At 41.7% G+C, this 14,246-nt stretch overlaps 1 protein-coding gene across 1 annotated transcript in view; it reads left to right on the forward strand.

Annotated features, from left to right (window-relative positions):
* The first annotated feature begins 306 nt into the window (after positions 1–306).
* The window catches only part of DPY19L1 (dpy-19 like C-mannosyltransferase 1), a 95,674-nt gene continuing 81,734 nt past the window's right edge, over positions 307–14,246 (forward strand). Inside the window, exon 1 of the mRNA XM_060156862.1 lies at positions 307–645. Coding sequence (XP_060012845.1) covers positions 348–645 — 298 coding nt within the window. The 5' untranslated portion in view covers positions 307–347. The remainder of the gene's footprint in view (positions 646–14,246) is intronic.

Raw genomic sequence — 14,246 nt, forward strand, 5'->3', positions numbered from 1 at the left:
TGGCTGTCCGGGAGCGCGCGTCCGGCGCGGAGGGGCGGGGGGAGCGGGACCGCAGCCGCTCACAGGGTGTCCCCGCCCCCGCCCCCGCCCCCCGGCGTTCCGCGGTCGCCGTGACAACCGGCAGCGGCGGCGGGCGCACGAGTCCGGCGCCGCCTCCCGGCCGCACCGCCAGGCAGGCAGCCGCCGCCAGGCCTTGCAGCTTTCCCCGCCTCCCCGCCGGCGGGGAGGGGCCGGCCCGCCCTCCGCCCGCCCGCCTGAGAGTGAGCGGCGCCGGGGCCGCCCCGCCAGCCCGCCGTTCCCCGGCCGCCGTCCGGGCGCGCGCAGCGAGCGGGCGCGACTATGCCAAGATGGTCCTGCAGGCGCGGAACAAGCACCGGGAGGCGGCCCCCAAGCCGCCCCAGCCACCCCGTGCCTCGCAGTCGCCGCTGAGGGGGTCGCCAGATGTCGGCGCCGGGGAGCCCGGGCCCGAGCGCGCGCCCCCGTCCCCTCGGCGCAAGGGCGCCGCGGGCAGAAAGGGGCCCCGCGCCGAGCCCGCCCCGCCGCTCGCCGGGGGCGGCCTCGGGGGGCGCTTGGCGGCCGGGCTGCGCGGGGCGCTGGGCCTGCGGCTCTCGGGGCGCGGCCGGACCTGGACCACGCTCCTGCTAGGTGAGCAGCCCAGCGCGCGGGCGCCGCCGGGACGCGGAACTTTGAGGCACGGGCCCCCTCTCCCCTTCCCCTCCGCTCTCCTCCGGCTTCCGTGCCGCCGAGCCCCGCCGGTCGGTCCCTGCCAGTTCGCAGCCCTCTCCGAGTTTTCCTGGGACATCCTTACCTCTTCCTTCCCTCTCCCTCCCCTAGGCTCAGTCTTCCTCGCTCCCTTCCTACTTGCTCTCTGTCTCTGCTTTAAAAAAAAAAAAAAAATGGCCCCGAGATCAACAGCTGCCCGGCCTGGCAGCGAATTGGCAGGTCTGCGCTAGCGAGATTGGACGCTGCTGATTGGCGCGGGCCGGCAGCCTTCCAGTTATCTCGCCTCCTGTCCGGGAGGATGGTTTGCTTTGGGTTGGAAGCGATTGCACTGAACTCAAAGCAAAAGCACGTCCCCTGTTCTAGAAAGTTGCTAAACTTATAATTAAATTTTGGCGTGCTGTTTTCTTCTTGGCTGCAGACACCGCCGATGGCACTTTATTTGTGATTCCCTTCCGCACGTCACCTTCCCGGTTGTGTTGTGTTTTGGGCCCCCAAGCTGGGACCCTGCTGACCTGGGACAGATTGGTATGGAGGGCTCCCCCTCATCCGCTGCCTTGACCTAACGGATGATATGTAATGATGTGCTGAAAAATATAAAGTTGAAACATTCACATGTTGTGGACCGACTTCAGGTTTCCTTTGTTTTCTGGTCGACATTCTGATAAGGCAAGTTATAGCAGTTTGGATAATAGGCCTAATTTTTCTAAGTCTAAGTCAGCAAGTAAAATGCTGTAACACTGCCTTTTCCTATATAATGTCATTAATGGGCTTTGGCTACTGAATTATTTAACTCTTGATCCTTTCAAATTCCTTTAGTGACCCCAAAGAATTTGGAGTTCAGTATAGACCAGGGAATAAAATTCAACAAATCGGCTTCCCCTGAGATCACAGCCACTCAATCATAGAAAGCCAGTCATCACCGTGTGTGTGCGCCTGCACACACACACATTTTAATGGGCTCAGAAATGTTGATATTGCTTTTGGGGTACTTTTTTTTTTTTTTTTCTATTGTAGATTCAAGACTAGAGAAATTCAGTATTTTCAGTACATTTCTCCTTCTTTTCAGTAGCGAGCTTGAAAAACCTTGCCAGTGTGCAGGTTAGTTCAATTCACCTTGGGGAGGCAGCATGGTACAGTGGATGAGACAGAGGCTCCTGATCCAGTTCACTGTGTTTAAGTTTGGTTTAAGTTTCAAGTTATTTCCTTTGCGAGCCTTGCCTTCTCTGTGACATGGGATTATCACCTGGCCTACTTACTCCAGGGCACATCCTGAGGAGCAGAACTAAAAGGGGTGGGTACTATATGGCTAGACACTTTGTATCTAAAACATTTAACAAGTTTTAGTTGCTGTTAAACTAAAAGCACAAGCATAATATTGATTTGATATCTGGTGACAGAATGAAGTTGCATTTTTCTTGAATAGATAGCTACTATAAACATTAACCACTTTGTAGCAAAATATGGAAGGGCATCACTCCTTAAGGGAGGTTACAGTAACAAATCATAGAGTAATATCTATTGCCATTTTCTTATGTGCATATTTTCTTTGCTTGGAATTTCATTTCCTTTGAATCTTATATTGGATGGCTTATATTTGGATCTAGTAATGGTTCATACCTAAGTTTTGTATTAATGTAACAGTGTGACACTTTACTTGACTCATCCCTTTGGGTATTGGAAAGAGGTACAGTGAAGGTGCTGTCCCACATTTTTGGATGTACTCTGGACACTGGCCATCAGATGGATGGAGGTTGGATGACCAGATCAAGGTCTAGAGACTTTCTGTCCTTGCTAACCGTTTACATGAGGACACGGGGCAGCTTGAAAAATGATTCTGGAGGATAACCAGACCTGGAATGTTTGGTTCTTTCTCTGGATCTGTACTCTCAAAACCTGTAAAGAGGAGCAGAGTTTAGACATTTTTGAAAGCTGCCTCATTTTCACTCTTCTTCCCTCCCAGAATGAGTGAGAACTGAGCTGACGTGGTATGGTTTTTTAGTACAGGATTTTGCTATGACAAAAATTGTTTCATTTGTGTTTTGGAAGAAATTTTACAACTTGAGGCTCTCTGATAGAAGCACACCTTTTAATGAGAGGCTGACTAGGGGTCCCTAGTCTCTCATCTCCTCCACGTGTGTGAAGCTTTGATGGGGAACTCACAACCTACCAGGATGGCCCTTTCCACTGTTGGGCAGTCTTAAGCCCTGTTAAAAAATCCATTTTAATAAATGTGTTTTTCTTTTTTTTAGACATTATTTACCATTTAATGGTAACAGTCATAAAGAAGGTCTTTGAAATGTTTATTTTTAGATGTTTCAACCCAGTAGCTCCCTATATCAGCCAGGGGAGGCAGTGGTGTAGTAAGAAGAACCATGACACAGTGTTTTCCTAACTTTTTTGACCACAACCCGCAGCAAGCAACACAATTTACGTTAAACTGCTCACACTTCTGAAAATCCAACCCTGTATATTTATGCATGTGTCTCTCTGTCTGTCAAACTGTTTTATGTCAGTGTCCTGGCAGGAAACAGATTTAACAAGTGGCCTGTTTTCAAAAGTGTGAGCAGGTTTAAGGAACCCAAAAAGGACACTGAAGCACCCAGGGATTGTCACCAGTGGGAAGGTGCTACCACCTCTGGGCCTGAAGGGGAAAGGGAGCTTCCTCCGGAGCTGAACCCAAGGAGAGCTGTGGAGTGGGGGCAGGATCACCCAAGAAGAGTGACCCCAGACACTCTGCCCACCCTCTGATCTCCCACTGGTGCCTCTCACTGGCTGTCCAACGGGAAATCCTTAGGCAAGGGGTCCAGCTGAATCATTCTGTAGGGTCAGCCTCCTGGGGCTGGGAACAAGGCAGAGAAGGGAGGAGAACGGATTTGAAAAGGGAAATGGAGACTAAGAGCAGTATGTGCATACATTTAAAATAAAAAGGTCATGCACTGTACTCACTCTATAATATACAGTGCATTTTGATTTTCTGTTCTGTCCTTTTTTTAAAAATGCTGTTTATAAACCATTAAGCTGATTTCATGATCTAGTATTATGACCCACAGTTTGAAAACACTGCCTTAGAGGAACTGTTTTCTGATTCTGTACCTGTTTCAAACTCATTGGTGCCTGAGCAAAGCATTTAGCTTCTCTGAGCCTCAGTTTGTACACATGTAAAAATGGGAGACCTGGACTAGACTAGTGGTTCCCAACCTTAGCTGTATACTAGTGTCACCTGGAAACTTCAAAAAATCCCAAAAGCTAAGCCACACATCAGACCAATTAAATGAGAATCTGGGGTGGGGTGAGGTGGAGGGAAGCATTAGTAGATTTAAAGTCTGATGTTCTGCTTCCCTTTAGGAGCCGACTGTCTAGCATCACAGAGCTGACATTCCTACCTGACAGCAATCCCCTGGAACTAAGTGTATCTACCCCTCCCCTCTTTTAAATGGGGACACAGCCCAGTTTGCCAAAGTTTCTTCTAATCTCTATTGTTTTCCCAAAACGGGCTGTGAGTTGCCATTTATCATCTGATATGTCTGTTATTTTAATTGGAGTAGCATTCACGGAGATGGTGAAGACTAGGGGTGTGGTGAGCGGACAGATTTAAGGGAAGAGATCAAGAATTCTATCTTGGACATGTCACCTTTGAGACATTCGTGAGATGTCCAAGTAAAAATGTCAAGTAGGCAATGGGACATAAGAGAAGAGATCTGAGTGGAAACATAAAACAGGGAGTCATCAGCAAATGGGTGGTATTAAATTCATGGGACTTGATGATAGTATCTTCTCCTGATATGGGGTTTACTCTGTGCCAGGCGTAGTTCTAAGTATTTTAGATTAACCGACTTATCTCAAATTCATTTAACTATTAAGTCAGTCCTCACCATGACACTGTGATTGTCATACCCATTTTACCAGATTGGGGACCTGAGGCACACAGATGTTAAGTAACTTGCCCAAGGTCACCCCTAGAATGTGGAAGGGTCAGGACTTGAACCCAGGCAGTGCGGCTCCAGAGTTCGCGCTCTTAACTGCTATGCTTATATTTCATCTTCTCTAGGGTGAGAATAGCAAGAAGAGAAATGAAGCCCCAGGGTCCAGTTCAGAGAAACCTCAACATTTAGTGCTCAGTGAGCGTTAGCTTTCTTGTTTCTTCCTTCTTCAGGGGAAATAAGGAAGAGAGGGATCATAACTAGAGATAAGGGAATAGAAGTGGAAAAAGAGCATATTGGGGTTGGCTTAATGGGCAAGAAAAGCTGAGGAACCGAGAGGCACAGGGGCCACTGGCCATCTTGTGGAATGGCTTTCAAACAAACACTTAGACACACCTGAGCACCAGCCCTGAGGGTGTGTTAATACATAGATGTTGGGCCAATACAGTTCCCTGAAAGCCAGTGAGTTGGATGGGTATTTGGGCTTTTAGAGAGCTTCCTCTGTTTAAAACCAGTTTTTTTCTTTCTAAAGTACACTTCTGGTTAACTTTAAAGAATGTTTATAATCACTTAAATATATGTTATTATTAAAATATACAATTAGGAGGGTTCTGAATATGTGATATTCATGAGAGCTCAAATAAATAACAAATGTGATAAGTTTAATTTGTGTAAATATAAGGGTATATTACCAGCTCGTGATTGATTTTTGGCCCATAATATGGCATCAATAATGAAAGCAGATAAAACTTTATTATCTACATGTGTGTATTTGGATGTTGCTAAAATTTGCACTGTAGCTATTTTTGTAAGCTTTACACACTTTGTAAGATTAGGCTATATTATAATGTCTCTTAAAGCTTATGTTAATGAGATATTTACATTATCATAGAGACTACAAGCCTGTGTGCTTGTTTCCAAATGGGGTAGCATAGGCTTTATAATTTATATGTTTAATCTTAAATTCTTGTTTTGCTAGTTCATCTTTTACCATCAGATTATACTTTGCCCAAACCATTGGAACATTATTCTTCCAAGCTCAAGAGTCTGCTAGTTTTCTTTAGTTACCATTCTGATGATTACTAGTCATAAAAGTTAGTAAAAATTACACCTCTTTCTAGGTCAAAACCTTTATATTATTGTTTAATCCCATAAAAAGCAGTCCTGTTTCATAGGAAAGATCAGTTCTCCATGGGTGATCTTTCATAATTCAAGAATCATTGAGTACGATTAAGTTTAAAAAGTGGAAGAATTAATTTTTAGAGTACATAAATCTACAACTATTGTAACTTTTATTTTTGTTTTGATACTAATTTTCATTTTCTCAGCATTATTACTGTCTCCCCCCCCCCCCCCCGAATGCATTTAAGAGCTCATATATCTTCATGTTTTCCTGGCATATTTCCTCATATTTGACTTCCTTTCCAAAGTAACCAATTATCAGGTGTGTTTTTCAGTACTTTCACTACACGTAATTGATTCTTGGATGGCATTTTGTATTTTAATCATAGCAGCAATTGTTAACATAACAGCACGGTCACCAAAACCATTCACAGAAGTTCTGAGTGATTCATTGTACTGACCAAGGATGGAGGTGATTTTATCTTCTAGTTTACAATAGCACCAACTATATCTTAAAACACAGTTTATAAATCACTTGGCCAATAACTTTTGAAAACTTGCCATCTTGACAGATTTTTAATTTGAGAATATTGTTATAATTGAGAAGAGTGAGGCTTTATTCGTATGTTCACGCCAACTCAAATTTGCCTAATATACTACTGCTCTGCATTGCATTTTCCTATTACTTCCTAACAGTAACCACTGCTTTTTGTAGTGCAGCCTTTCAGTGCTGAAAATGTCACACCTCAGAATATTTTCCCCACGTTTTAATACTAATCATAAAGTACTTACATAACTAGCAGAGAGCTACTGTTTTCTACTTATGTTTAAAAGTTTTTTTAAAATAAGACCTGATTCCTCACTCTTCTCATCTTTGATCTTCATGGAAGTTTCATGGGAATCTAGAACTTAAAAGTTAACTCCTGGAATTTGATATGTGAGGAAACTAAAATGGGCCAGGTGAATGGTCTGACATCTCTAGTGAGTTCATTGGGTGAAGTTTGGGATTAAAGTTAAGGTATCTTGGCTTGTTAAGCACATCTGTCAAATTGTAGGTTTCAGATCTACAATCTAAGGCAACTGTCACAGATGCTTTAATGGGAAGATGATCTCATGTGTTCCAAGACCTGATAACTTTTTTAGCAAGAGCACTACTTTGGTGGCTTATGGGGAATTGATCTGATTGTTAAATCCTTATGGTCAACCTGTCAGTCTCCATTTTGTCTTTGCATAACCTTTTTTCGGAAACTACTAAATTCTGAATTGTTTTTGATTGTGTTAGTTGGTTGTTTGGCATTGTTACCAAAAAAAAAAACCAGAATAAAATAGTAAAAAACAGTATCACAGTTTTCTTAATCATTTAAAGGCTAAGCAAAACATTGTGCTACCCAAGGGCAGTTTGCAATTTGGGGAGAATGCATAACCTTGAGAATCCATAACCATAGCCTTGAAACTTTAAATGGCTTATCGATTAATGAACTTGTTAAAATCTCTTGCTTAATAATATGCTGGGCCTGGGTGTATATTGTGTATATATGGATCGTTTTTTTTTTTCCTCTGGTGAAGAGATGTAGCTTATACATTTTTTTCCATTAGATTTATTAAAGCTTTACAGTTTCACTATGCTTGCTCAGGGGCATTTAATGAGCTAGCATATTATTTCAGGTGTATATTTTATCTAGATACTTGTTCTTTAAAAACTGAATGGAATTTTTTTTTAGTAAGGAGAAAGTTACTTTATGAAAATTGGTAATGTAGGTTACTGTTTGATTTAGAAATATTTGTGTCCATATTATGTGAGGATACGATTTTAGAAGGAAGTTAGAATTTATTGCTTTAAAAACCCATATGTTGGGTAATTGTATTAAGTATTGCCTACTTTAATATATGTATATACATAAATATTTTAAATGTGAACATTTTCTTTGTCTATTTCTTTGTTTAGAGGCCTAATTTTATACTGTTTGGGGGTGGTGATATACATTTTCCAGGTTCTGTTTTTATAATTTCACTTCAAAATAAACCTTTGTCCTTGATTTTTAAATTATTTCTAAGAAGTTTCCTCCTTTATGTCAGTGTACCCTTTTGGTTAAATGTGCTTATTAACATTTTTTAATGCTTAAGCTTCCAATTAGAAGGGCACCATGGCATAGAACCCAGGCAATCCACGAGGCCTTGGTTTATCCCAATCATGTGACCTTGGGCCTCATGGGAAAATAAGAGCCATTTTTGCCTCAAAAGGGCTCCTGGATCTTTTTGCTTAATATGTGAAAGTGCTCTGTGAACTGCAACTGATAAACAGTTGTTAGATTTATTCATTATAATTGAGAATTCCTTAATTTTTCCCTAACTGTTGTAAGGTATTATTTTGCTCAATGCCAAATATATGGAGGAGATTCAAATTAACTAAGGTCAACGTTACAAGCATTATTACATAGACCACTGTGAATTCTACCTGGGAGCTATATAGTTTCTTCCAATCGTGATGGAATTTTAAAGTAGTCCTGCTTCTCACTTTGAGACTTAATGTCTCTATTAATAAATTGAGTGCATTCCTTTTTTCCCTATTGAAAAAACAAATTAAAAGAGTCAAACCTGCCAAGGCTTTTAGTTTGGGGAGCAGAAAGATCTAAAAGGAAAACAGAAAATAGCTATGGAGGCCCCTTGGACAGTGTGAAGTCCTAAGTATTAGTAGTTGTAGCTATACACTGTCATTACATGCTAGGAATAGAGATAACCAGGTGAAAACCCCTCATTTCACATTTGGTGAAGATGAGACTGAAGCTAAATAAGTCATATAAAATCTAAGGAATATTTCTTCTTAAGAATGACTTTCTTACCATGGAAGGTAAAAAAGAATTCGATTCTTAATTTTTTTTTTAATTTTTATTTGTTTATTTTTTTGCGGTACGCGGGCCTCTCACTGTGGCCCCTCCCGTTGCGGAGCACAGGCTCCGGATGCACAGGCTCAGCGGCCATGGCTCACGGGCCCAGCCGCTCCGCGGCATGTGGGATCTTCCTGGACCGGGGCACAAACCCGTGTCCCCTGCATCGGCAGGCGGACTCTCAACCACTGCGCCACCAGGGAAGCCCTACCGTTCTTGATACCACTGGTTGAGTGGTTCTGCCAAACTCCCCTCCTGGTGTTCCTAGAGCTCTGAGAGCCTGACACACTATATATATAGTGAGTGAGCCTTCAGTTAATGTCTCATTATTGTCAATATCATGTGTATTTTGTATCACCAGTATCAGTGATGGGAATTCTTTTGTGATGTTGGATCAGAGTCCACATACAGCCTTATTGTAACTCTTATTTTCTGGCTACGCACCATAAATCCTCGCCTAAATTGTAATCATGTCCTGTAATCCATCCCCCTTCCCCCCCATCCCACTTTAATAAACCCTGTGCTGAGAGGGCCACTATTGATCTGCCTTCTCAGATTTCTTACAGTTCATAGACTTTGTGCTATTTGCTTGGGTGCCTAATGTGTTCTCTCATTATTTTATGCACCTAAATCTTCTCTCTCAAAGATTTTATCTTTAAAGGCCCAGATGCTGGCTACTATCGCTTTAATGTCCTCAGTTTCTAGGAAAATGTGTTGTGCATCTAGGAGGCATTTAGGTACTTGTTGGCTTTAAAGCCCTTGATAACACACAGTCTAGGTGTAGAAAGAAGGAAGGGGCCAAGCCTGAGGTATATACGACCGTTTTCTCTTTCCCAAACTGGGTCCTAAAGAATGTCTTTTTACTTATTAGTTTACTATACAGAAACTGGGCTTTGATTTTTTTCTAGGTGCTGTAGACTAGAAACATGATTTCCTTCAATATATTAATTTTGTTATATCTGTTTTACCTTCACATGATTGGAACCCTTTGAGCAGTTTGGAATGCTTAGATATTGTCTTTAGGTGTTTAGGTTGTGACTTAATTGAGTATATTCTCTAATTTCTCTCACATGGTGATAGTCATTTAACAGTTCAACCCAGTGAGGTGCCAGGCACAATGCTAGAAGATGTAGATATTAAGATGAATTAAACACAAGCTCAGCCTCAAGGCTTCTCATCCTAGCATAGGGAACTGTTTAGGTGCTCTAATAAAAGTGTAATAGCTATGTTGGCAGGACAAGCTTCACAAAATGCCACATTTGAATTCCTTTGACTTTGAAGGATGAATTAGTAGTTTTCAGGCAGGAGCAAAGGCGTAGCATCATTAAAACACTTGGTAGGGACTTCCCTGGTAGCGCAGTGGTTAAGAATCTACCTGCCAATGCAGGGGACGCGGGTTCGATCCCTGGTCCGGGAAGATCCCACATGCCGCAGAGCAAGCAAGCCTGTGCGCCACAACTGCTGAGCCCACGTGCCACAAGGACTGAAGCCCGCGCGTCTAGAGCCCGTGCTCTGCAACAAGAGAAGCCCACGCACCTCAACGGAGAGTAGCCCCCGCTCACCGCAACCAGAGAAAGCCCACATGCGTAGCAATGAAGACCCAACGCAGCCAAAAGCAAAACGAAACAAAACCAAAAAACACTTGTCATTTTAGGGGATCATTGCCCAGTGCAGCCAAGCATGAAGGGTGTGTGGTGGGATTAACTGGAAAAAGGCCAGAATGTGGACTCCATGGTGTGGGCCATGGAAAGTCATGGGACTTTTTAGACAGGGGGAGGAGATGCTTAAGTCCGTACATTTAGAAACTGACTTCCTTCTCCAGGATGGATTGTTGGTGTGGAATAGGGAGACTATTTACTGGTGACTTCATCTTCTGGGAAGAAACTTTTAAACTCTGAATGGACCCTTGAGAACAATTGTTAGTAATATTAGGAAGAGGTTGAGTGTGGAACTTGTCAAGGTTGATTTTAAAACCTTGTCCAGTGGATTTAAGAAGAGTTCTTAACTTCTTTTTATGTCGTTTTGTTACTTGAGCATTAGGGAGGCCAAAACTGTGCAGAATGCTTTAAGTATGGATTAACCTCAATTTAAGAATAAGATGTATTTTTAAATTTTGCAAGTCATTTTGGACTTACAGTATATTTCTCTGTATAAATATTGTTACGAGATGAGGTCATCAAATGCCTACAGATGGGAAGGGTGGCAGCTCTGTCACTGTGGAAAGAAACTGAGGCTTGGAATGAGAACTTCTGGGTCCAGGTTCTTGCTTTTGGGGAAATAACCTCTCAGAGGCCCAGTTTTTCATTTGTAAAATGGGAATAAATACAGGATTGTTGTGAGACTCAAATAAGAGGGCTTGTGAAGGTATTCTGTGAATTAAGTCAAGTACTAGTTATGAAGTACACGCGTGAGGGATTAAATGTAGGGTCGATGGGAAACTGTAGTCCTGGCTGCGGTTGCAGGAGGGTGGCTGGCAGGTTACCAGAGGGGGGCAAGGGGAGAAGCAGCCTACCCTGGCTTCACAGTTCCTGCTCTCCTGCCTTGAGGAGGAGGAAGAGAGAAAGGACAGTGGGTCTCCAACTTTAGCGTGCAGAAGACTCAGCTGAGGAATCTTAGGAAAGCAGATCGCGGGGCTCGACTTCCCAGCAATCCTAACTGGGTGGGTGGGAGGACTTCTGAGTCACCTGCTGGGGCGAGGCGACCTGGGGGAAGGTAGGAGGCTGGGAGAGTTGGTGAGAGAGGTCTGGGGGATCTGGTGCTGGTTGGAGAGGGGATGGGATCTAGGAACCCTTGAGGACTGAGCAGAACAGCGTGGAAGGACCCCCTCCTCCATTTCTTTCCCCGTTCCTCCTGCCCTCTTTACTGCTTGGAAAGCTCTGCGGGCCAGGCAAGATCGAGGGGGGGAAGCAGGGGGTGTCCCCTTCCCACTTTCCGAGCTGTGGCTGGAAGGAGGGGTGTCAGAGGGAGCAGAGCTGGGGCAGGACCTCGGGAACTCCACTGTGCCGGGGTTCCAGACTGAGAATGGCAGGCTTAGGCAGCGGGCTGCGCGTAGGCGAGGGGTCTAATATGCACTGATCGCTGGGACTCTATTTTAGAAAAAAAAAAAAGAAAACTATTATATGCACACGAGTGTGTGTGTGTGTGTGTGTGTGTGTGTGTGTGTGTGTGTGTAGCTATCCATCAATCAAAGTATATTCAACTCTGGTTTATTATGTGGACATGGTTTAGGATTATTTAATTTCCCACCTTAATTATATGCGTTAATTCAGCAAACATTTGAGTCTGGCTATGTGCTCAGCTTCTTGCTAAGTACTGCTGTAGTAAAATTCAGTGAAACATTGTTTGTACCCTCAGGGAATTACATTCTATTTTGTTTAAACAAGATTCTAATAACAGGAGAAGAATAATTTTCAGTGAAGAAGCAGCTCAAATCGCATAAGGCTGAAAATTGATATAATGTGACATATAATCTTGTACAAAATTTCTTTAATCAGAAAGTGGAAGGAGTGGCCAATTTAGTTTCAGAGTATTGGTAATTTGTGTGCTTCTAGCAAAACTTAAGAGCCTTTCAGAATTCTCAGCCACAGGATTGCAATCTTTTGTATTACGTTACAAAGCAAACCTTCTTTCCTTGAACACCGTTTTCTTATAGAATAGTTTTGGATTTTTTGAAAATTTTCTTTATCTTCTGATTTTTTAACAAAAATGCTGTATTTACCTCAGTACCTTAGAATGACAAGAATAGCATATGTGTTAAACTGGAAAAATTGGTTATCAATTTTGTGACACTCCCAGAAGACTATACACAGGATTGATAATCACTGGAATACATTTAGAGAAAATCATTTATAATCTTTTCTGTAGGCAAGAAGGCAAGAAAAGCTCTTTAGGGATACTTGAGGAAGTTTTTGTCATTTTATGTCGTTATGCTTAAATTATGCTTACAAAGCAGTATCTGCTTTACTTGCTGGGGCTTTCATTTTCAAATGACATATGCATATAATTTATCTCAATTTTGAATAAATTAAAGTATAGCTCTACACTTTTATAAAAAATAATAGCTTCTATAAAACATACTGCCTTTATCAACAGATGAATTGTAACTTTTTTCTTTTATCTTTAAATAAAGAAAGAGGGAAGGGGGAATAAGATACTTAGGGTAAGGAGGCTCTGGCCTTTGTGTCAGCCCCTCCCTCCTCCACAAGAGGCCACACAGCACAGGGATCTTAGGTCGGAATTCCTGCTTCCAACCTCCCTTTCTCTGTTTATCCACTTTGTTTCTTGGGCAAGTTCCTAAGGTTCTCTGGGAATCAACGTATTATCTGTATACCAGGGAAGGTTGGTACCTAACACATCGGATGGTTGCGAGGATTTATTGAGTTAGTTCAAGTAAAGCACTTAAAAATGCCTGGCAGGTAATAAGAATTCAAATGTTAGCTGCTTTATTACTATTATTAAACTGAAATGAACAAAGGACTTCAAAACATTGGGCAGATTATGAATCGACCCTGGAAACTATGAAAGAGGGTCATTCAAATGCCAAGAAATCCAAGAATTGTCTAGTGCTGCACGGATTGAATTAAAGGAAGGCACCAAAAGGCACTTTGTATCTTCCATCCTTCTGAGAAGTTGTAGTATTCTGAGGAAGTAGAGAGATGATGATCTTGAGAAATCCTATGTATCGCTGCAGAATTGTGAAGGTCAAAGACTAATTTAAAGGCATAATGTGAAATGCATTTCTGTTAAAGTCAGCAGAATACTGGATGCCCTCTTTTACCAGAATTACTTGGTATTAGTCTAGAAGTTTATTATTATTGTCAGATGGGAAGAAGAAACTAATAGTAAAGTTATAAAACATGAGCAAAGTTATCTTTTTAAAATATTATTTAAAATGGAGAATTGAAGATGATAAACCAAAAAAATAAATAAATAAAAGAATTAATAGTTTAGTAAATGAGCCCAAAAGAAATACATTACAAAATAAATACATTAACAATATCCAGTAAAGTATAATGAAAACAAAATTTCATGGTTATTAGCAGGAACAAAAAGATGTTAAACTCCCAGGTAAGACTTAATAAGAAATATGAGTTAACTATGTATTATGTATTAGCTCTACTGATAGGATTTTTGTCGACGGCAGTTGAAAAGAGTTGAATAATTGAAGTTATATATCATGTTTATGGATACTAACATATACATATATATTATAAATATGTAGATTCTTCCCATATTAATTTATGAATGAAATCAAAATTATAAGCTCTAAGGGATTACCAAAGTATAATGTGACAAGTCTTCAGTATAGGGTGGTATTTACATTCTATGATAGAAGAATGATTTATTCAGCAACATGATAGTTAGATCATTGAGAAAATAAAGCCCATATTATATTATGATGGTGTGAAGTCTTTAAAGGTAAAAACCAAAAAGGGAGTGGATACTAGATTTGTCAATAAGAAAAAAAAAAGAAGAAAAAAAAAATCAAAATTTCAAAAGGTCAAAGTACCATGTACAAATAAATGTCAAATGACAAACCTAGTTAAATATTTGTAGTTTCAATGATCTGGAAAGAGTAAATCTTTTTCTTTTGTAA

Source organism: Lagenorhynchus albirostris, chromosome 8, assembly GCF_949774975.1.
Source record: "Lagenorhynchus albirostris chromosome 8, mLagAlb1.1, whole genome shotgun sequence".
NCBI lineage: Eukaryota > Metazoa > Chordata > Mammalia > Artiodactyla > Delphinidae > Lagenorhynchus > Lagenorhynchus albirostris.